This window comes from Hippocampus bargibanti, linkage group LG02 (assembly GCF_051943395.1).
Source record: "Hippocampus bargibanti isolate YZ-2025 linkage group LG02, ASM5194339v1, whole genome shotgun sequence".
NCBI lineage: Eukaryota > Metazoa > Chordata > Actinopteri > Syngnathiformes > Syngnathidae > Hippocampus > Hippocampus bargibanti.
The window spans coordinates 9107295-9130341 of record NC_142735.1 but is presented as its reverse complement, the minus strand read 5'-3'; the positions used below and the strand labels follow the sequence as shown (position 1 = coordinate 9130341).

Here is a 23047-nt window from a genome sequence, read left to right as displayed (position 1 = left end):
GAGGGTATATCCTAAACCCTGATTGATAATTGGATTGATTTTCTACCCTGACGTCCAGAAGCTGAGTGGTCTTGAGATAAGAGCTGAATTGTGCAGATGCTTTTTTTAAGAGGGTGTGCAAGTGATGCAAGCAGACAGAAAGGAAAAATTCCAGAGATCGAACTTTGAAAGCTTTCGCTGCTTTCATGAATCAAGAGTGAGCACAGAGTGAACAAGAAAAGGACTTCAAAAGAGCGGTTCGAGCAGTTGAATAAGAGGCTGAGTGAGGGCCTCAGAGACTGTGAGAGAGAAAGGACAATGGAGAGTTCACTGAATAAGAGATTGGGGATCATGGGAGGCCAAGAAGGCGGCAGGGAGATGTTCAAAACCAATGGAAGGGGACTCCCATCTATAAATGATGCCAAGAAAATAAACCAGATGAGACATTGTCCACCTACTATACTCCATATACAGACAAGAACTTCAAGCGATACCCCTCGTTTCTATCATGGTCTATGTCGATATGAATTTATTGTAAGAACAAATACATCAAACTATAGCTCTGCCATGACTGACAAGACATGTCTTTTCCATTTCAATAACCCCATTAATGTGGATCATCTGACACAAGATGGCCAAGGCAAATGAGATGTGAGGTGAAGTCAGTGCAAATAAGTGCAATAAATTTTCAGAGGAGTCAAAAAACAGTCTCACAAGTTGCTTTTTATCTGTTGGGTTATTTTTTATCGTTCGCCCTTGGTTCATTGCTTCGACGGGTGTTGATGGAGATCGATGGTTAAATCATCAGGGAGCCAGGACTTGAACAGAAAGTTGATTTAATTTGGAGAGCACGGGCATTGTAGTGTCGCGGAGGAGGGAGCGCATGGCGAGAGAGAGAGATGAACGGGCTGCAGGAGTATTTATGCGGTGCATAGCAATGACGCGACAGGATGTGACGTACTAAAAGTGCGACATCGTGTAAAGGAAGGCAGGATATGACATACGAGGAAGTTCAAAATGTAAACAAAGATTACAGAGCGATGTTTAGAGATGTTTGTATGGCGAATTACCCTAACATTATCCCACCACATACTCTAACAGTGGAACATCAATCCAAGATGCTGTGCATAAATCAATTCAATCCTTCAATTACAATTTGTACTTCATCCAAACTTGAAAGTACCTTGGATTAAGTCCTCTTATCATTGCAACAACCCTTTTTCTGGTATGCTCATTTTTACGATAACGTATAGGTGGAATTCCTCTTCCTCACTATTAATTGGGTTGGTAAAACTCACAGAGGGAAACAGAAGGGCGGGGTCAAAAATTTATTCCTTTGTGTCCATCCATTGACTTTAATTAAGAACGACAAAAGTAAAGTATATTTTTGCAGCCAACCCACTTGAAAACGGATTTTTTTTTATATTACCAATCATAAGCGATTACGTTTCAATTTCAGGTCCATTACTCATCTCCATTGACAGAAATTTCCTTTAAGAGATATATAAATACATACATTGTACAATTATAAACAGAACTGACTTTTTCTGTGCATGTACGTCATTTAGTCTGGACAGATCCCTATGGAATGCATGCGTCGACGTGCTGTGATACGTCATTGTGGAATGATTACATAAATAAGATTTGAAATTTTAAATCTCGGAGAAACAAAACAAAGTCCTTTTGTATTGTTTGTTTAATTAGCACCCGCTTAACGCTCAATGTACAGTAAAGTCTCGTTATATCGATATTCAAGGGAGTCCGAAAAAATATCGATATAACCGGGACTATCGATATATCCGACCCTGTTTGCATGTAATTTTCTCAGTGCGTGCATAGAAATAGTATCGATATAACCGGGACTATCGATATATCCGATATCGATATAACGAGACTTTACTGTATTTGCATTTATAGAGGGCAAATGTTTGCATTATATTGTACTGTAGTTTTAGTGTGTGCATTCAATGCTGTAGGAATGATGAAGGCTTTTGGCAATTGCCACATGGATCCAGGCTTCAACACATGACAATACATAATGATGTGAGGATGATATAACAGTAAAGTCTCGTTATATCGATATCGGTTATATCGATAGTACTGCTTATTACGATACTATTTCTATAAACGCAAGGAGAAATTTTACATGCTGCAGGAACGGATATATCGATAGTCCGGTTATATCGATATTTTTTCCGACTCCCGAGAATATCGATATAACGAGACTTTACTGTAATAATAATAATAATAATAATAATAATGGACAGCCGATGTCACTTTTTACTCAAATGCAAATAAAAATGACTTCACGCCAAGACGTCTTGCATTGCTTGTGAATCCAAACAATGGCTTCAGATTCGGTTAATATGCTTTCTTGTTACACATCCAGTTATGAATATGTTTCAAATACACTGTAGTTCTGAAGATTAAAGCATACATGTTTACAATCATTAAAGAATTATATGTGCCATTTTGAGGCAACATTGGGGGAACATCTCTCACCCAAAAAAAATGGGAGCTAATGGCCAGCTCCGTTTCTTATATGGCCCTTGGCTGCCCTCTTTTGGCGGCTTTTGTTTAATGCAGTTCGGCGCAGGATCGGATATGTCGATAGTCCCGGTTATATCGATATTTTTTCGGACTCCCTTGAATATCGATATAACGAGACTTTACTGTAATCAATTTTATTTTAAGCACCTTTCAAAGCTCTCAAGGACACTTTACAGTCACAGGCAGGCATAGATACTATAATAAATAAAATAATGGAAGGGGACTCCCATCTATAAATGATGCCAAGAAAATAAACCAGATGAGACATTGTCCACCTACTATACTGCATATACAGACAAGAACTTCAAGCGATACCCCTCGTTTCTATCATGGTCTATGTCCATATGAATTTATTGTAAGAACAAATACATCAAACTATAGCTCTGCCATGACTGACAAGACATGTCTTTTCCATTTCAATAACCCCATTAATGTGGATCATCTGACACAAGATGGCCAAGACAAATGAGATGTGAGGTGAAGTCAGTGCAAATAAGTGCAATAAATTTTCAGAGGAGTCAAAAAACATTCTCACAAGTTGCTTTTTATCCCCCCACATACTCTAACAGTGGAACATCAATCCAAGATGCTGTGCATAAATCAATTCAATCCTTCAATTACAATTTGTACTTCATCCAAACTTGAAAGTACCTCGGATTAAGTCCTCTTATCATTGCAACAACCCTTTTTCTGGTATGCTCATTTTTACGATAACGTATAGGTGGAATTCCTCTTCCTCACTATTAATTGGGTTGTTAAAACTCACAGAGGGAAACAGAAGGGCGGGGTCAAAAATTTATTCCTTTGTGTCCATCCATTGACTTTAATTAAGAACGACAAAAGTAAAGTATATTTTTGCAGCCAACCCACTTAAAACGGATTTTTTTTTATATTACCAATCATAAGCGATTACGGTTCAATTTCAGGTCCATTACTCATCTCCATTGACAGAAATTTCCTTTAAGAGATATACAGTAAAGTCTCGTTATATCGATATTCAAGGGAGTCCGAAAAAATATCGATATAACCGGGACTATCGATATATCCGACCCTGTTTGCATATAATTTTCTCCGTGCGTGCATAGAAATAGTATCGATATAACCGGGACTATCGATATATCCGATATCGATATAACGAGACTTTACTGTATAAATACATACATTGTACAATTATAAACAGAACTGACTTTTTCTGTGCATGTACGTCATTTAGTCTGGACAGATCCCTATGGAATGCATGCGTCGACGTGCTGTGATACGTCATTGTGGAATGATTACATAAATAAGATATGAAATTTTAAATCTCGGAGAAACAAAACAAAGTCCTTTTGTTTGTTTAATTAGCACCCGCTTAACGCTCAATGTATTTGCATTTATAGAGGGCAAATGTTTGCATTATATTGTACTGTAGTTTTAGTGTGTGCATTCAATGCTGTAGGAATGATAAAGGCTTTTGGCAATTGCCACATGGATCCAGGCTTCAACACATGACAATACATAATGATGTGAGGATGATATAACAGTAAAGTCTCGTTATATCGATATCGGTTATATCGATAGTACTGCTTATTACGATACTATTTCTATGAACGCAAGGAGAAATTTTACATGCCGCAGGATCGGATATATCGATAGTCCGGTTATATCGATATTTTTTCCGACTCCCGAGAATATCGATATAACGAGACTTTACTGTAATAATAATAATAATAATAATAATAATAATAATACAGTAAAGTCTCGTTATATCGATATCGGTTATATCGATAGTACCGCTTATTACGATACTATTTTCATTTCCCTTGCACATTTCTAGTCTTTTTATGTATAATTAGTACCGTTTAGTACGATACCCGGTTATTACGATAATCCGGTTATTACGGTGCTCCTTTTCATCCCCCGCCGGCCATTTTTGTTGTTTATATCGATATATCCGTCGCGCCATTGGTCGACTTGGTCACATGAGCCGCCATCGGTCGCGCTATTGGTCGACTTGGCCGTGTGACTTTGTCACGTGACACGCCATCGGTCGCGCCATTGGTCAACTTGGTCACGTGTCTTGGTTACGTGTCACGCCATCAGTCGCGCCATTGGTCGACTTGGTCACGTGTCTTGGTTACGTGTCACGCCATCAGTCGCGCCATTGGTCGACTTGGTCAGGTGACTTGGTTACGTGCCCAGCACTCGTGTAGCAGAGCCATTTTCATTTTCAGACGCTAGCTCGTGTGTAGCAGACGAGATTGAAGTGTTTGTGTTAAAAGGTAAAAATGGGAAGCAGAAGAAGATTGATGACTTTTTTAAATTGTATACATAATACAGTAAGATGTAAGTGTTGCAGTTTCCCTGTTGTGTTATGTACATGCCCACTGTACTGTATATGAATGCAATCGTTTTTTGCAACAATGTTTCTTGTTTTGTCTGCTGAAGCGCGATGATTTTGAAAATTATTAACATTCCATACTGTGTATTAAAGGACAGCCGATGTCACTTTTTACTCAAATGCAAATAAAAATGACTTCACGCCAAGACGTCTTGCATTGCTTGTGAATCCAAACAATGGCTTCAGATTCGGTTAATATGCTTTCTTGTTACACATCCAGTTATGAATATGTTTCAAATACACTGTAGTTCTGAAGATTAAAGCATACATGTTTACAATCATTAAAGAATTATATGTGCCATTTTGAGGCAACATTGGGGGAACATCTCTCACCCAAAAAAAATGGGAGCTAATGGCCAGCTCCGTTTCTTATATGGCCCTTGGCTGCCCTCTTTTGGCGGCTTTTGTTTAATGCAGTTCGGCGCAGGATCGGATATGTCGATAGTCCCGGTTATATCGATATTTTTTCGGACTCCCTTGAATATCGATATAACGAGACTTTACTGTAATCAATTTTATTTTAAGCACCTTTCAAAGCTCTCAAGGACACTTTACAGTCACAGGCAGGCATAGATACTATAATAAATAAAATAGAATTACAAATAGAATGCAATAAATACAATTATACAGACGACACAGAAAATGCTATTTTAAATAGGTGCGTTTTGAGATGGTATTTGAAGGTGGGAAGGTGGTCGATGTTACGAATGTTGGGAGGAAGTAAGTTCCAGACTTTGAGGGCAGAGCAGCTGAAAACTATGTACCCCATCATGCTGAGACGGGCAGGGGGGAACACAGATGTGAAAGGAGAAGAGGATCTGAGGGAACGAGAGGGAATAGAAATTTGAAGAAGGTCAGATAAGTATGGGGGGCAAGGTTATGGGTAGCTTAAATGTATAAAGCAGAATTTATGTTGTGTAAGGAAGTGCGAATGAATACCCCTAAACTACATAGGATCACGAAACTTTGATTTATTACAGGATTAAACTCGCTCTACAAAGACAATACTGACATGACTGATTCACTGTTGTGATGCGCTTGGACATTGCTTTGTTTAAATAACTATCTGAGGATTCACATTACATCACTCACGTATTGATAAAAAAATAGAGATGACTGTAAACATTTCAAACATCCAAACTGATAAAATAAGTGAGTACTGTCTTTAGTATTAGGAGCAGAATGGGCAAACTCAGCAGGAGACCAGGTTGAAAAAGTGCCGGGAAAAAAAGAATGGTGTGATGAAAATGTTTTGAGGCAGAGAAAGGAAAGAGAGAAATAAAGTAACTTCAATACCAAAACAGATAATGTACAGCTTTTGTTATTACCTGTAGATGATGCAGGCTGTCTTTTGGCAGGTGGGACAGTTGTTTATGTCCTGACCTGTTCTGTATGAGCTTCGACTGCAGAAAGAATAAACTTTTTTTTATGTTAAGTACTTAACATATCACACAGTATCAGATCTGACAATATTATTCCTTAATAAATAGATACATACCATTGTATCTAAGTGATAATACTCATGAAAGTGTATATGCGAATACTTTATTTTGCACACTATAAGGCACTTCAGAAGACGAACCTTTAATGAATGGCCTATTTTAAATCCGTTTTCATATATAGGGGTCATCGAAATAACAAGATGCATAGAGTAGAAAATACAATCCACCAGATGGAGCTACACCAAACGGAATACAATCGAATGTTCAAGCACATAGGGACGCCACACAGAAAGTCCATAGCTCGGAATTGAATTCATGACCCATGAGACATGCTCACCAGTCAACCACTGTGCCAATCCCATGAAAAAAAAGTGTATTTTTCTATGAGAAAAAAAAATCACATTCTCTTGGTTCAATAAATTGCTCTTTGTCCAAATATTGGGGTATGAAGTTTAATTATGAAATCCAAATTTTAAACAAAATTACAAGTGGTCATTAAAATGAAGACTTTGAAAATTAGGACTTGAACAGTACCAACCACCAATTCATCGGCACAACTATCAAATATACTGTATTTAGGCATGCAGTTTATTTTTGACAGTAATGTGTAATATACAATAACAGAGAGTATCTCAAACTAGATTTGCATACAGTAAACCTTCTTCAACTTCCACACCTGGCATTTTGCCTGTCACTTTAAAAAAATAGTACTGAGTCACAAAAGTCACTCAATATTGTGAAAACATAGCTAAATTGCCATCAGTTCCGACTCCTGCTTGTTACCCCACTTGTTGGTGCATCCCCTGAGAGGCACATTAGATAAAAACCATAACTTTCAGAATAAAATCACACAGTTTATCTTTTACTTTGTGTTCACGGTCACTGTGTAAACTGATCAGAGACTGTGCACATGCCGGATGTGGTCTGCGGTGGTACTATACAATGTTTGTTCGATACAAATCTGCAGTTTTGCTATCAGAATTATTCCCAACGCAAAGAAATACTCCATATTGGTGGATAGAAAACATAGCATCCATCCATTTTCAAAACCATTAATGCTAAAGAGAGTCGCAAAGAGTTGCTAGAGTCAATCCCAGCTAACTTTAGCGGAAGGCAGACTACATCATGAATTTGTCGCCAGTCAGTCACGGGGAAAATATAGACGCAGAATGTTTCACATGCACATTCACACCGTCACTGAGTCGGAATAAATTCCACGCTGTCCACACACAAGTCGTGTGTAACTAAATAATTATATCTATGTAGGCCTAATAGGCCTTTTATGGCTATTTCCTGAACGTATCAGCCACATATTTCCTTTCATTTGAGTGAAATACTATCAGCTAAAGTTAGTATTCAAAGATATGTTTTTTTTTCAATAGTAGACAATATGGTCACGGTGTGTGTGATTGTGTGAGCTGGAAGTAATTTTCTTTCTTTTGGCTGAACTTGTCATGTCACAACCTTTCTCGCTCTATCCACCCACTCACACTGCACACAGTTGTGTCTCTTTGTTATTGGTACCAAAATAGCATTGCAAGCTTTACAGGTGAAATTTATCTCTATAATTTGAAATTGTTGAATAGGAGCTTTTGCCAAATGTTTTCAGAAAGACAAATATGTTGTATATATTTTTTTAGTTTAATCTGTTCAAAACATGACATGCATATCCAATAGGTGCAAATTCATCAAAAGAATGGTGCCGCAGCACTCAAGAGGAAGTTTAAAGGAAAAGGCAGTTGGCTAGTTGGTGCGGTGGCTGGTTGGTACCTGATCATTTATTTTGTCTTATCAGAACAGCATGGGTCTTTTTGCTTATCACAGTTTCCTTCTGTGGTCTGGTCTCTTTTTTTGACCTTGCACATTTTTTTAATCATGATTCTTCCATTCAGCTCATTGTTTTCATCCTTAATTTTTCAAATTCTTAATGTGAGATACAAAGGCCCACAACACTCAGGTACTCACACAAAGTGCAGAAGAGCTTGCATATTCAGTTAAGGAGCCTTAAACATATAATTGCATTTCACAAATGTAATCTGATAGGGTTTAGCCTGCTGTGCGAGACATATGTCGGCCCTGAAAGGGAACGAGGGCACTCCTGCGTTTAAATAAGAGTTTAGGTGGACATGCTACTTGGGGAAACCTGCCAATGGTTGCATCTGTTAAATAGCCATGCCAATGAAACAGTCGGGTCCCTCTTTATGGGAAGGGAGATTAATTACCTGCTCAATGCAGTTGCGATGATACACTTACCGGCCACCATTACCAAATGAACACCAACACAAGTGCTATGCATTCTGTTTTGAGAATAAGACCATGAGGTGTCCTTAAAAATAAGTTAGATGTCAAGTTTGAGAGTGCAGCATGGTAGGTGAAGAGGCAAACACTAGGGAGCCACAGCAGATGTATCATAGCCCATGACAATGTACTTAGGTTGTCAGGATGCAAGCAGATGGCAGAAGGCGAGAAAGAGTATACATGAGGGTTGTTAGTCAGAAAGGTGATATGAGTTTCACAAAGAAAGACATATAAACAGAGAGATATGTCTCTAGCCCTGCAAATCATCTGAATACCATTCTATAGCTGGGAGCTGTTCAAAGAGAGAGAAAAAGTACACAGCGTTTTGGTAAATTAAATGAGGGCATTGGCCAATTAGGATGTATGAGAGATTCAGGAATAAAACAAGTAGCTTGAGTGGGCTTGGGACTGATTTTTTCCCCCTCTTTTCGGTTCAATACCTCTGGAAGGAATGTGTTACCATGGTGACAACTCACCTTATAAGATAGATGAGAAATAAGAGCGTAGGATTTGCAAGGAATTGACTCAATGCCCTCAGGATTTGAGATAGGATTACAAGGCATGGCTCTTAAAATTCATTGCATTATATCTGAGGGCCGGTGAGTGAGCCATATTTCCCTCAAATAGTGTTTGAAAATGTAGAATTACACAATATTAAAGCACCAGGTTTTTATTCACAGGTAAGACATTTCTGAAGTAGACAACACACCCGGCGATCAATGGGGTCTGATCCATCAGACCCAAGACCACTGTTTTATGAATTCTTGTGAAATGTATCCTCCACAAGCTTGTGAACTTTATCCAACTATCCAAACACGGACAAGTAATGAACACCACATTCCCTCACCCTTCGCTGAAGGCCTTGCTTTTCTCCAGGTCGAGGATGACATTGAGGAGGACTTTGATCTTCTCTTGATTGGACATAAGGTTCTCCTCCACACTCTGTAACTTGCTCTCCAGGCCACGAGGTGCACTCCCAGGCGGTATTGCTACCGGAGCTCTGTTACATTGCACTGTTTTGTGCGTCTTGCAAGACTGAGTGTGATCGTCTAAAGATTTGCTCTTCTGTTTTGTGTAGTTCTTCATTTTAGTCTCCTTGGAAGAGTTTGGTTTGGGACTGTTTATTGTCTTTTGTTTGTTTTTGTTGGGGTCTGTGAGGCTGGAGGTTTTGGAGGCAATAGATTTGGTTGGTATTTTTACAGTGAGAGGTGGAGGGGTGCTACATATTACACTTGTTTGACCGGAAGGTTCTGTAGTTGTTGACTCTAATTTTTTTTGCTTGCTTTTGTTTTGCTTGTTTTTGTCTGATAAAAGTGGTTCTGTTACCTCTGTTTTAGTGGGACAGTTTGTTATTGGTCCCTGTGGTGCAGTCCTGCCATCGTGTGCTTCAGCTGTTTGTGTGGCTGTGTTCTTGCAGTGTGTAAACTCTGTTGAATGTTGCCTTGTATGGTGATGATTTGTTTTTTTCTGAGTTTGTGCTACATTGCTAGAGGGTGAAGTGCTTGTTTTTGGCATTGTGTGGGACAGATGTGGTATTTTACTGATTTTCACTGATGCGTCTTGGGTTTTTGCATCCAAAGCCGATTCCTTTTTTGACTGGTTCTGCACTGCACCCTGCTTCCATGCAGGATGTGGCAAAGTCTGGCTGGATGATATTTGAGGTGCAGCCCTTCTGCGACATGCGCCTGTGCAGTGGGTAAGCTGTGACCGTTTCCTCCCACATGTTCCACACAGCTGGGGCGAGGAGGTCGTCGGCATCCGACAGGGCCGAGTTGGGGTGTTGTGAACGGTCGTGCAAATGCCCCCGGTCTTTGACACAGAACGATGCCGCTCCCCACGTAAAGATTGAACCATTCTTTTTTCTTCGATCTGCTCTTTGCCTTCTTGGGCCTCGGTGCACACGCCTCCCAGCATTTCAGAACCCACCACGCTGCCATTGGTGTACTTTGATGTCCTTTTCCTTTTTGAGTCTGTTGGGTTTGCCCTGATCATTTTTATCTGGCAGTAAACACCACTGCCCGACCCTTGTGACCCCATGTCATCCTGTGTCTGGTTGTTGATTTTGTTCTGCGACGTCTCCTTGGTCAGAGGCAAACTGTTGCTGTCACTCCTGATCAGTCCTGCTGTCTCCTTCACACTAGTTGCCATGGTGAGGGCACGCTGCGAGTTGACCGCTTCGCTGACGTGTTGTTTGATGAAAGAGAGAGTCTGCAATCCAGGAGATGTCTGCACCCCAACACTGCATAGCGGTCCCCATCGTCCTCCTGCCAGCGGAACCCCCAGTGCAGGAACAGGAGTCGTCGGATCGGCCACCCTGCGGCCCATTCTCCTCGGCAGGTTGCCTCAGCCCCCTGAGGTGCTCAAGAGGGACGCAGCAGGCAAGGACATCACTCAGAGTCAGCCAGATTCCATCCAATCGAAAGCAGGGTCAGGAAATTAGTACTGTCCTGGAATGTATTTGTACTGAATAGCCACTCTAGACCCAAGGACTCAATGCCTCTTCATCAATGTTCCCCTTGGTCGTTCAGTAACTTGGAGTTTTTCCAATTTTCCGGTCAATGACCCGCAAATGATGAGTGGACACAGCATCTGTGGAAAAAGAGAGACAGTGATTGACAGTTATATACACATTAGCACCATCTGTAAGCTTCAAATGCCGGGTTGGTGCTGTATCAATACAAGTCTATCACGCTCATGGACTACTGGACTACATCATCACAAGACAACGAGACCAAAATGATGTCTGCATCACGCGGGCCACGTGTGCGGCTGAATGCTGGACTGATCATCAACTGATCAAGTCCAGGCTCAAGCTGAGAATTTGACCTCCTCGTAAGAAACAGCAACCCCAAAGGCGTCTCAACTCCATGGCCCTGGAGTCCCCAGAATGTGCAGCCAGCACATTCTGGCAAGTCCCTGGAAGGACAAGGACACCAGTACAGTGAACTTGATGTTGAAAGCAGGTGGAAAAAAACTGAGGAAAACAATTCATCAAGCTGCCTCTGAGACCAACGGCTTTACTCAGAAATGTCACCAAGACTGGTTCAAGAACAGCTTAGGTCCCATACAAGAGCTTCTGGAAGCCAAGCGCAAAGCCCATACCACACTGCTCTCCAACCCTCACTCTCCACTTCTCCTCTCTCACTACAAGGCCATCCATGGTGAAACACAGAAACAGCTGAGGATTATGGAAACAAGTGGTGGCTCAGCGAGGCCCAAGAAATCCAGAGGCATGCAGACAACAACACACACGCCTTCTATGATGCTGTAAAATCCCTGCATGGTCCACAAAGACAACACATTGTTCCAGGTAGATCTGCACACGGTTCTGTGCTACTGAAGGACAAACAGCTAAAACTTGAGCGCTGGGCAGAGCACTTTGACTCCCTGCTCAACCAAGTAAATCCTTTAGACCCATATGTCCTTGACTCCCTCCCAGATCTTCCATCAGTACTCTCCCTTGATGAACCTCCTCAGTTCACAGAGGTCGTCTCTGCAATCCGGAGCCTTAAAAACAACAAAAGCCCTGGCCCTGATGGACTTCCAATCAGAATCAGAATCAGAATCAGAATACCTTTATTCGTCCCGCAATGGGGAAATTTGCAGTCCACAGCAGCAATTGAAGAGGGATGGGGTTGGGGTGGGAGTGAAAGGATAGAAAACAAGATATTCTAAGCAACTGAGGTTTTCAAGAGCGGCGGTGACCTCCTGACACGGCAGATATACCATCTCATCTGCAACAACTGGCAACACGGGACACTTCCTCAGGAATGGAAAGACAGCAACATTGTCACCATTTATGAAAGGAAGGGGGGCAAGTCAGTCTGTAGCATCTCTCTGCTTTCTGTTGCTGGCATGATTCTTACAAAAGTAATGCTGTTCCGTCTTCCATCGCACATTACCATACTGCAGAAATTTGCCGTCCCCTTCAAATTTCTCGGCATCCTTAAACAGTTTCACAGCGGCATGCAAGCAACTGTACTTGTTGGTGGCCATCAATCTTCCCCGTTCCCTGTGGAGGTCAGGGTGAAGCAGGGCTGTGTACTGGCCCCTGCTATACTCAACCTGTTCCTGATGGCAGCTACACTCCTCTTCCTTAAATCCATCCAGGACTGTGGCGGCGAACAAATCCAATTCCGCCTGGATGGTAGCTTTTTTAACATCAGACGCCTACAGGCCAAGACCAAGACCCTGATCAGCGACATCCACAAGTTTCAATATGCAGATGATTATGCTCTGCTGGCCCACAGCCCAACTGCCACGCAATATGCCTTTGATACCATGTCCTCCAACTACCGATCACTCAGTCTCGTGATCAATGTAACCAAAACAGAGGTCATGGCATAAGAGAATTCTCCACCCCTCGTGTTCACCCTCAGTGGCACACCCCTCAAGGTTGTCCAGCAATTCAGCTACCTCGGCAGCATTCTAACACCCTCCTGTCTAATTGATGATGACATCCAGGCCCACATCAATCAAGCCTACAAAGCTTTTGGCAGATTGCATACTCGTGTGTTCGAAAACATCCATTTAAGAACAAAAGTCGCAGTCTACCAAGCAATGTGTGTGTCCACGCTGCTATATGGCGCAGAAGCCTAGACCATCGACCGACGCCATGTGATACGCCTCGATGCATTCCACATCAAGTGCCTCCAACGAATCCTTGGCATCACCTGGCAGGATCATGTCCCACACACTGACATCTGTCAACGCACTGCCTCCACCAGTATAGAGGCTAACTAGCAAAGAGCCAACTCCGGTGGGTTTGGGCATGTCATCCGGATGCCTAGCCCCCGCTTGCCTCGACAGGTGCTTTATGGACAACTCTTGTCAGCGAATAGGAAGCCAGGTGGTCCTAAGCTGCGATAAAAAGACCAGTTTAAACAGACTCTAAAGAACTGCAACATCAAGCCCAGCGATCTGGAGTCTGCTGCAGCTCAACAGGCCAGTCTGGCGTTCCTTATGCCACGAAGCGATGACACACCTTGAAGACAAACGCACGAGGATCGTGCGGCACCAGCAAAGACACCTTTGTGCTGCTCCAGTACTGCCGGGGCAGCCTGGTTCTGGCCTCACATGTCCTGAATGTGGCAGGAGTTGTGGCTCCAGAATCGGGCTTCATAGTCACCTACAGTGGCATCGCCGCCAGCAACAATAACCACTGTCCAATACCCCACATAAGAATGGAAGCTATGTCATCTTCGAATTTGATGGACTGCCGAGAGAGAGTGCATGCCATATTATCACGTCATGCAAAATAAAAATACAGTGAACAGGGGAAAGGGAAATGGAAAATACATCACAGGTGATAATTTTCCACAAGTGAGATTAGTGAGCCAGACAATGTTTGTACGTGAGATTGAGACAACAGTTGTCTGCATATGTAAGAAAAATGTGTACTCATGTTTCTTCTTTGGGATTTCGCCAGTCAATTTAAAGCAGTTTCACTTTATCTAATTTGTAACGCTTGTCTCTACAAACGGCAGCCGTGCCAGATACAATGTGTATGTGAACATTACATCTTCACCTACTTCTTAGCAGTGCCTGTCAAATGGTACTCAACATCACCCAACCCACCCCCCCCCACACACACACATACATGGTCATGAGACTGCAAATGTCTTTATAGCCTATTATGCCACCCACCACATCTTTGCGCCCCCCTGCATTCCTGTTACCCTTGCTCTCTTCATTTGTTGCATGCCCACTCTCCCATGATTACAGCGGCCAACAGCATTACCGCCCCTTCTTCTCCCTGCTCATTTTTCATCATCAGGTGTGCGATGTGGGTGAAATACAGAGTGACCAAATAGGGAAGGCTGAGGATCAGAACATGTGATCATCAATTGACAGCATGACAAAGATTTGAAAAAGTGGCTATGAGCACGGAAAAAAACATATAAATCAACAGTGGCAAGCGGTAGTGGTAGAACACACATAGGCGAGAGAAGAGATGAAGAACGATTGTGCATGAGATGAGAGTAATATACAAAAGTCAGGGGAAGAAATGGAAAGGCCAATATTCCCAAGTTGAAATCGCCCAATGTGACAAAAAGAATTCTCCCAATGGAATAAAGACAGGAGAGGAAAAAATAAAAGTGGGGCCAGGAAATAAGAGACATAAGAAAGAGATACCCTTGCTGCTTGGGTGAAATCAATATGCAGTGCAAGCATGCATGAGCATAAAAATTCACAGACGCTTTAAATATGACTGAGTATTAAACAGTGTCTTTTTTTTAATTTACTGGAATGGGTTTCTACATGCTGTGAATTTAACTTGCCAGTTGGCATGGTTGTGCTTCTCCCGAGTTGCCTGCAGTGCAAGCAGGCCTGTGGTCACTGTGAGCAAATGCTCGTGTCTGTCTATGTGATCTCTCCATTGTATGTGGCAACCTAATTTGTGTCGATGTTTTGGCTTTTGGCACTCAAGAGGTGAAGCATGATGATTGCGTCATCGTTATTTTGGGCTGTTTGTCTTCAGATGAGCCTGGGGCCATCATCAAGGTGGAGGTAAAAGTTGAAAAGTTCACAATAGCAGAACGTAGCCATTCGTCCATTTTCAACAGCACTTAGCCTGAGGAGGGATTGCGAGGTGTTGCTGGAACCTATCCCACCTGACTTTGACAACACGCTGAACCGGTCTCCAGTCTCTCACTGGGAACATACAGTATATAGACAAACAACATTTCATGCTTCCATCCACACCATTACTAGATAGGAACGTATCACACGCTGCCCGCATACAAGACAGGCAAGTGTACCACCACTGCACCACCATAGACTTAGCAGAACACATTTTGGTTAAATTAGAGGCACGTCCAATGGCTGCAAGACGTGACTTATTAAACGATAAGAGTAAATGAATCCATAGGTCACAAATTTTGAAGCATCTGTGTTTTCATTTATTCTATATTTGATTTGGTGCCTCAAAATATTGTTTCCCAACGAGAAGGCTCATAATTACATTTGTGTGGGAGGTGGGGGGGTAAGTGCATGGCCACACACTGTTCTGCACTCGAAACAGATCACTAACACATTTCAAGGTGAGGTGCATTATTTAACTGGTATTTGATGTGTGTGTGTGCGTGTGTGTGTGTGTGTGTGTGTGCGTGTGTGTGTGTGTGTGCGTGTGTGTGTGTGTGTGTGTGTGTGTGTGTGTGTGTGTGTGTGTGTGTGTGTGTGTGTGTGTGTGTGTGTGTGTGTGTGTGTGTGTGTGTGTGTGTGTGTGTGTGTGTGTGTGTGTGTGTGTGCGTGCGTGCGTGCGTGCGTGCGTGCGTGTGTGTGTGTGTGTGTGTGTGTGTGGGCTGTGAGAGGAGCGATTACAAATTTGGGTTTCTTTGACATGAAGAATTCCACTCCAAACCAATAGTCAACGGTTTTTACAGATGGGTGTCCTTTACTGTAATATATAGTAATAGTACATTTCAAGGTGCCTCACGATTTAAAACAGACCACTTGTAAACATCAACTGTAGAAATAGAAGATACATCCCCATTGGCAATAACCTTGAAGGGTCCTCTTCAAATGAATGCAAATAAGCCTGCAAAATTGTCACCAGAGATTTCTTTGCATATTTGTGAAAGCCAACAAGCACAAAGCCCTGATCCGTGCACAGATCTATGTCTGCCTGCAATTTTTTTCACATACAGAGGGCTCTAATGATTGCTTTGTCTTCATAGAAAAGCTGAGCTCATTGCTGACAACAGATACTGAACTAAATATGAAAATAAATATTTGAACATGAGAGCATTTGTGTGGGAGATGTTTCTCACCCCCCACCCCATTTTTTTATTTACCATTTCCCCCCTTCCCCATTAAATGGTTATCATTTTTGCGGAGTCTTGAATATTCTGATTTTGCAGATTTAGGTCTTCTGCCTAATCAGCATCTTTATCATTTTCAACATTTCATCGAAAGTGTCATGATGCGACATTTATGCCCACACCTCAGAAAAGTAAGCATGTGCAAAAAGATAACGAGCAGAAAAACCAAGCCGGTTGTTTTCTTCCTCACTCATTTTTGCTGTTCACTTTAATTAGATGCCTCTTTAATTTTAAGGCACAATGCGCTTTAATCATATTCTCGACTGAAGAGCCAGATGTCACCAAAGCTAATCTCCAAATCGTGCAAAAAGAAAAACATGGCACCCCCGCCCGGCCCAATTAAACCCAAAAGTTCACACTGAAGCAGCACGAGGCAGAATGGACTCGTTCCTCTTTTTTTTTCTTTTCAAGTAGCCCGGAAAGGTACAACATTACATTCACACATTCAAAATCCACTCTGGTAATAGAAAATGTAATTTGAGGCTTTATGATAAATTTACATTCCAATTTTTCTGGCTGTTTCACACTGTATTTTCCCCACATAGCTTTATCATTGTCACAGGCTGCAGCTGTTGTGTTTTTTACGCCCAATATTTGGTTGTGTGTGTGTGTGTGTTTATGTGACTTGAACAACATTGATGTTAGAAACATTTGTAGTAGGACATTAGCACGGCTTAAAGGACAACCGACACCACCAACTGAAATCAGAAAAACGTTTTATCGCATCTAAAATACCCAAAACACACAGGCTGATATTTTTAGTCAGATACAAAACGCGAATAAAAATGACTTGAAGTGTCCCCAAACTGCCACAAATTAGCTCGAAACTGGGTTGATTCAGAAAGTCCCGTCCCCTTGTTCGGTATGTCACGTCAGGATACTCCTTCACAAACTGCCTTGCTCCAGAATCAAAACAATGGCTTCAGAGAGTTCAGATTTGGAGAATACGCTTTCTTGGTACTCATTCAGTTATTAATATGATTCAAATAGTTCTGAAGAGGAAAGCATAAATGTTTGCAATCAATTATAGAAGTCCATCCATATCAGTTTGAGCCGTCTGCAAGCGATGAATCCGTTGATCTGAACTCCGACGTAGCGCCCAGAAAATGCACAAGATGGCGCACAAGCTGCATTTTTTCCAGTATATAAAGCAGCTTATCAGAGCCGTAAAGCCGCCCGTGATTGGTTAAAATCCGTGGTAGAAGACAGAGGGCTGGGTTTTACGCACACACACAAAGGAGACCGCGACACAAACATCAGATGTAGAGACGAGAGAGAAAGCTCCGATAGCGCTCCAGAGTAAAAAATGACACGGTGGAAAGTGGATGTTTGTCTGATCGGGTTGCTCCACTAATATGGCCATTGTTCTCTTTCACCAGGTGAGCTCACAGTTAGCATGCAGTGTGACTAAATGAGTAAACATGCATCAAACTTCCGCTAATCAAGCGCCGAATCGCTAACTCTGGTTAGCTTCCTTGTTCGCCTCCGCTGGTGCTCGGCTGCTCTGCTCCGTTGGAAATGGGCTGATTTGTCCGCTGGGAATTTGTGTAAACTTGCACCTTCTTCATGCGTGTTCCCGCAATTGGCTGCGACACGCAACGATTCACCATCGCATTATTTATGTAGTTTTCTTTCTAATATCGCAATCAACACGGTGTTTTCAGGCGAAAAAAAGTCAGCAAAATGCATTGTTTGTCGCTTTCTCGGTCAGGGGCGTTCCGAATGTGACGTCACTTCGGGCATCGTCATCAACTCGAAAACAAGACCTCATGAATATTCAGCGCCAGTCTTAAAACATAAAATATAGCTATATGCGGTGAAATATTTGTAAAATGCGCTCAGTAGAAGTCATTTGAAGTGATTTGACAAATTATAGATGCAACTTTTCCGGATGTGTCGGTTGTCCTTTAAGGAAGGACCTATATGTTTGGGTTCTCATCGAAGTGGAGTTCCAAAATGTAATTTCAACTTAGCGGGCATCCATCAATTTTCTTTCGCATTCATCTTCATTAAGATTATAGCCGAGATGAATTCTACCCCAGTTGACTTCAGGTGAGATGAAAGGTACACATTGGACTGGGCAGCATCCAATCACAGGTCTATAATTACGGTAAACGTGAAACTCAATTAACTGTAATCCATTTTAAATAGAACCTTGGTGCTGAGATGAGGCCATTATGGAAAAAGTAATAATTGTCATTATTTTGATGATAATCACGATTAATAAATTCAATTACAATGATGAGCAGCAGATTTTAATCAGAGATGGCTTTATAAGTCCTTAAACATATTTTTGATGATGATTTTTATAATGTATTTGCATTTATTTCATCCAAGGAACATTTTTTTGACATTTTCTTTTCTGTGTGTTTTTGATCTCCAAAAGCTTTCATACCACATATTTTACCATGAATTGGAATGTATACCCTGTACGTTTCAGAAGAAATTTCAGCTGTTACTGAACAAAACCCTGAATTTCTAAATACGGTATTACTAATTGTATTGTAGCTGATGACGACGATGATGATTATTTTATGAATATCTGATCTACTCCAAAAACTCAAAGTGATGATTCTAAAATAAAGTAGGCATCTTTCTTGTATTTATGTATATATAGAATGTGTGTAAGTATTTTTGTTGTGGTTTTAGTTTTACAGTAAGCGCCAACTGGGATCTAATTAAACAGCACGCTCAGGGAAGGCAGAAAAATATGTTTAATGTGTGATTCAAGTAACATAGCATGTTCAGTGTGTGTTTGCAAAACATGAATTTCTTTACGTGTATAATGCCTTTCAACGCATTGTTACCTGATTATAATGTAGTCATAAACTTGAAATGCCTAAATGAGAAAGAAAATTAAAGTTTGCATTACTTTTAATGACTAAACAGCAGACTGTCCAGGCTTAACATCGGTTGTCAACTTCAGTGTGAATGCGGACCAGATATGTACTGAACGCTCAATTGTTAGTCAACATCACTCACACTTTGGACTTTTAGACCAACTTTAAAATTGTGAAGGAATAATAGGAATAATAAAGGAATAGCTATTCTTTCAATGCTTTTTAACTCATTCACTGCCAGACGATGTGGAAAATTTTTTCCACTGCAGTGCCAGGATTTTTGTCATTATTACTCGAATTCCGGGACCCACAGAAAATTGAGTCTTCGGGCTACATAAACATTCAATGCCGCGTAAGAATGTTTAGATTCTCTTCTTTTATCAAAAAAAAGTTATTCCCTAAATTATATGGTTCTGGAGGTATATGAGCTTGAAATGAGGGTGGCTGTATATTACAATGTAATACATATTGGTTTTTTATAGCGCTTTAAAAGCAGCTGAAGCTGGAACAAAGCGGGGGAAATGGGGGAAAAAGGGACATGCTCCCCCCCTTGCGGAAGGGCAAAAAAGAGAAATGCTTTTCCCTTGTGGAAGGGAAAAAAACATTGCCAGAGGTCTGGCCAGCGCCTTATCAGAACTCAATCAAGCAAAAAAACAAAACCCGAACTAATTAGAGAATGGTGCTGTACGTCATATTATTTAAATACAATTTAAATAAAAGCCATTAATTGGCAGACGCATAATGGATGTTGGAATTGATCATCTAACTGGCTGTTAGCTAGCTAATCAGTCCGTGTGACCGTATACAAAAGCAAACTCAGCTCAGTAAAATATGACCCATCCACAGTCACCCCACCCATATTGATTGAGATTTTGTGTTCCTATGGCCAGTGGCCACCCAACCACAAACTTTCTCCTTCTGCCCTCATAAATAATGGCGAAAAGTCAAAAGTTTCAACTTTGAATGTAAATCCCTGCCATCTGTTTTAGCAAGGGATATTTCCGGCTTTTCTTTCTCAATGGTATGACAAACAGGATGCAATTCTCTGCAATGCGACCTTCAAATCACAGAAAGAAAAGGCGTCTCTTCTTTTGATTTATGAGGAACACTTGTTATGAGTCATTAGCTAGCAGAGAATGAGGATTTTTTAACGGGTATCAATTCTGTCCACCAGCAGAATCGATTTGTGTTGCCGTTGCTTGGCATGTGCTGGTGGTAACTTTTGAACAAAAGAGGACGACTAAGACTTAGTGTGTCTTTATCGAAATTGGCCTCTGTTGCTCCTGCAGTTTTGCTTATTTCACCTCATCTTTCAGCTCGCACCTTTCCACATGCTGTCCTTCTGCTCTTTCCTCCCACTCCATCATTTTATCATCACTCTGACTTATCACTCATCCTGTCTGTATGTTGCCTCAAAGCACTCCATCATGAACCTGATTGTCTTCCTCATATATCATCAGGTTTCCTATATTGACATATAACATCTCATCTCATCTCTCATCTCATTTTCCGTACCGCTTATTCCTCATTAGGGTCGCGGGGGTTGCTGGAGCCTATCTCAGCTGTCTTCGGGCACGAGGCGGGGGACACCCTGAATTGGTTGCCAGCCAATCGCAGGGCACACAAAGACGTACAACAGTCACTCTCACACTCACACCTAGGGACAATTTGGAGTGGTCAATCTGCCTGCCATGCATGTTTTTGGAGTGTGGGAGGAAACCGGAGGACCCGGACAAAACCCACGCGGGTCCGGGAGAACATGCAAACTCCACACAGGGAGGCCAGACCGGGACGCGAACCGGCGACCTCTGCACTGTGAAGCTGGTGTGCTAACCACTCGACTACCGGGCCGCCCCCACTGACCAACAATCAAGCCAAAAGTTCAAAATGTCCTCGTGTTGTGACCATATTCTACCATTTTTGTTCATTTGTACATATATCAGAAAAAATATTTGCTAAATTACCCTGTAGTCATTGGCTATGTTAAGTGAATTTGACATGAAAACACAAATTGCGATTGGAAGTCTAACAATTAAATCTTGGTCTTCCTATGTTGCCCCGCCCCCAAAAAAATGCTCCTGCTTACCAACAATATGTTTTGGGGTCAGGGACTCTGGTTGTTGTGAAAAAGCCAAAGAATATTGGGCAGTTGTTTTTATCTACAGTAAAGTCTCGTTATATCGATATCGGATATATCGATAGTCCCGGTTATATCGATACTATTTCTATGCACGCGCGGAGAAAATTACATGCAGACAGGGTCGGATATATTGATAGTCCCGGTTATATCGATATTTTTTCGGACTCCCTTGAATATCGATATAACGAGACTTTACTGTATTTATTTTGTCTCTTTAAGTTCTGAGTTACTCACATTTTAAAAGTCGGTGTAATTGTGTGCTATTTACAGTAGGGTAACATTTTGAAATATGACACCCCACTCACTGAGTACTCAATACTGGCTTCATAAAAGCGTTATCATGTTTGCAGAACCAATTATTTCCATTTTAATTAGTTTCTACGGAAAGAAACAACAGCTTACAATTGGCTTCATAGATGCCACCAATGGCACTTTGGCACCCTAGACACCTTTTAGGTTGTACAAGTCTACACAGCTTCCAATAATTAAACCCAAAGGTGCAGACCAGTGCAGTGTAACCTGCCGGACACAAATGACCTGTTTCTATAGCCTCGTCCTTTTTCCTGTAGAAAAGCATGCACTTTGTGACTCTCATCTTTCCGCCTGGACCACAGGGTCAGCATTAGTATATGAGTGGAGGGTTATTGCCTGCAATATAATCCCATATTAGAACGATTCGCACGTGGGCTTTTAATAGCAATCAGCTGAGCTTCTCTGCCTTTTTCGCTCACACACGTCTGGGAAACATCTAGAATTGCAAATGTTAATTGTCACGAATACCGAACTCTATTTGATGCCTGCAACTGTGTTACCAGAATCAGATTCAGAATCATTACTGTTAATTTTTCAAGAAAAATCACGCACAGCTGTCACACCTGCAGAGCTGCGCAGCAAAATGCGCTCTCGGTACACTTTGGTGTTGTTTGCTTGTTTGTTTTTGTGATCCATTAGTCCCGCTGGACCTACCCCGCATGTTTGCATAAAGTTGCCATCAGCTCTATTCAATTACCTGGACGTACAGCTGGACGCAAAGTGCTCACCGTAAACTGAAACGGCTGTCCACCAAGGCTCATAAGACATTGATTTGCACATCAGCAGACACTCAGTAAATATACAAAAAGACTTACTTGATGTTTTTCTCATATTTTGATTGTCCCCTCGTCTGTTTGCTCAGATCTCTAATAATCCTTTAGTCCTCTCCGAGTCTTGGGCGCTCTCCTTTGCGATCCTCTTCGCGCTTGATCCTCAAAAATGTGCAGTGATCCACCCTCCCCTCTCGCTCACTGGCTCTCTCACCGCTCTTCTCTAAAACTCTATCATCATGTTGATGTGTCACTGCTACAAATGCAGTCATCGCTGTTTCACTGTGTGTTTGTCCATCCGTTTTGTCTCATGGATCATTGCCTTCTTATGAGTATATCATCCCATAACGTCTGTTCTTGTGGCTCGTGTGTGTATATGTGTGTGTGTGTGTGTGTGTGTGTAGGGGCCTTGGATTTCATCGCTAGGCCTTCAGTAGTGCTATGTCTGAATCGATCCAGACTGAAAAAAGTGTGCTGTTATTTACTACAAGTCCACTAGAGGGTAGCATTAGC

At 41.7% G+C, this 23047-nt stretch overlaps 2 protein-coding genes across 4 annotated transcripts in view; one reads left to right on the top strand and one right to left on the bottom strand.

The window, feature by feature from the left end:
* The window catches only part of insyn2b (inhibitory synaptic factor family member 2B), a 33609-nt gene extending 10894 nt beyond the window's left edge, over window positions 1-22715 (bottom strand). For 2 of the 3 annotated variants that reach the window (XR_016113526.1, XM_088987397.1), the window contains exons 1-3: window positions 22580-22715; window positions 9497-11238; window positions 6238-6312 (exon numbers count right to left, since the gene is read on the bottom strand). Coding sequence is in view for 2 of the 3 variants with exons in the window: in XM_088987397.1 (XP_088843523.1) it covers window positions 6238-6312; window positions 9497-10974 (1553 nt within the window). In the remaining variant the exon portion in view is untranslated. The remainder of the gene's footprint in view (window positions 1-6237; window positions 6313-9496; window positions 11239-22579) is intronic. The other variant, XM_088987408.1, reaches the window with a different exon arrangement.
* dock2 (dedicator of cytokinesis 2) overlaps window positions 1-23047 on the top strand; it is a 105419-nt gene that overhangs the window by 60365 nt on the left and 22007 nt on the right. The window lies entirely within an intron of this gene.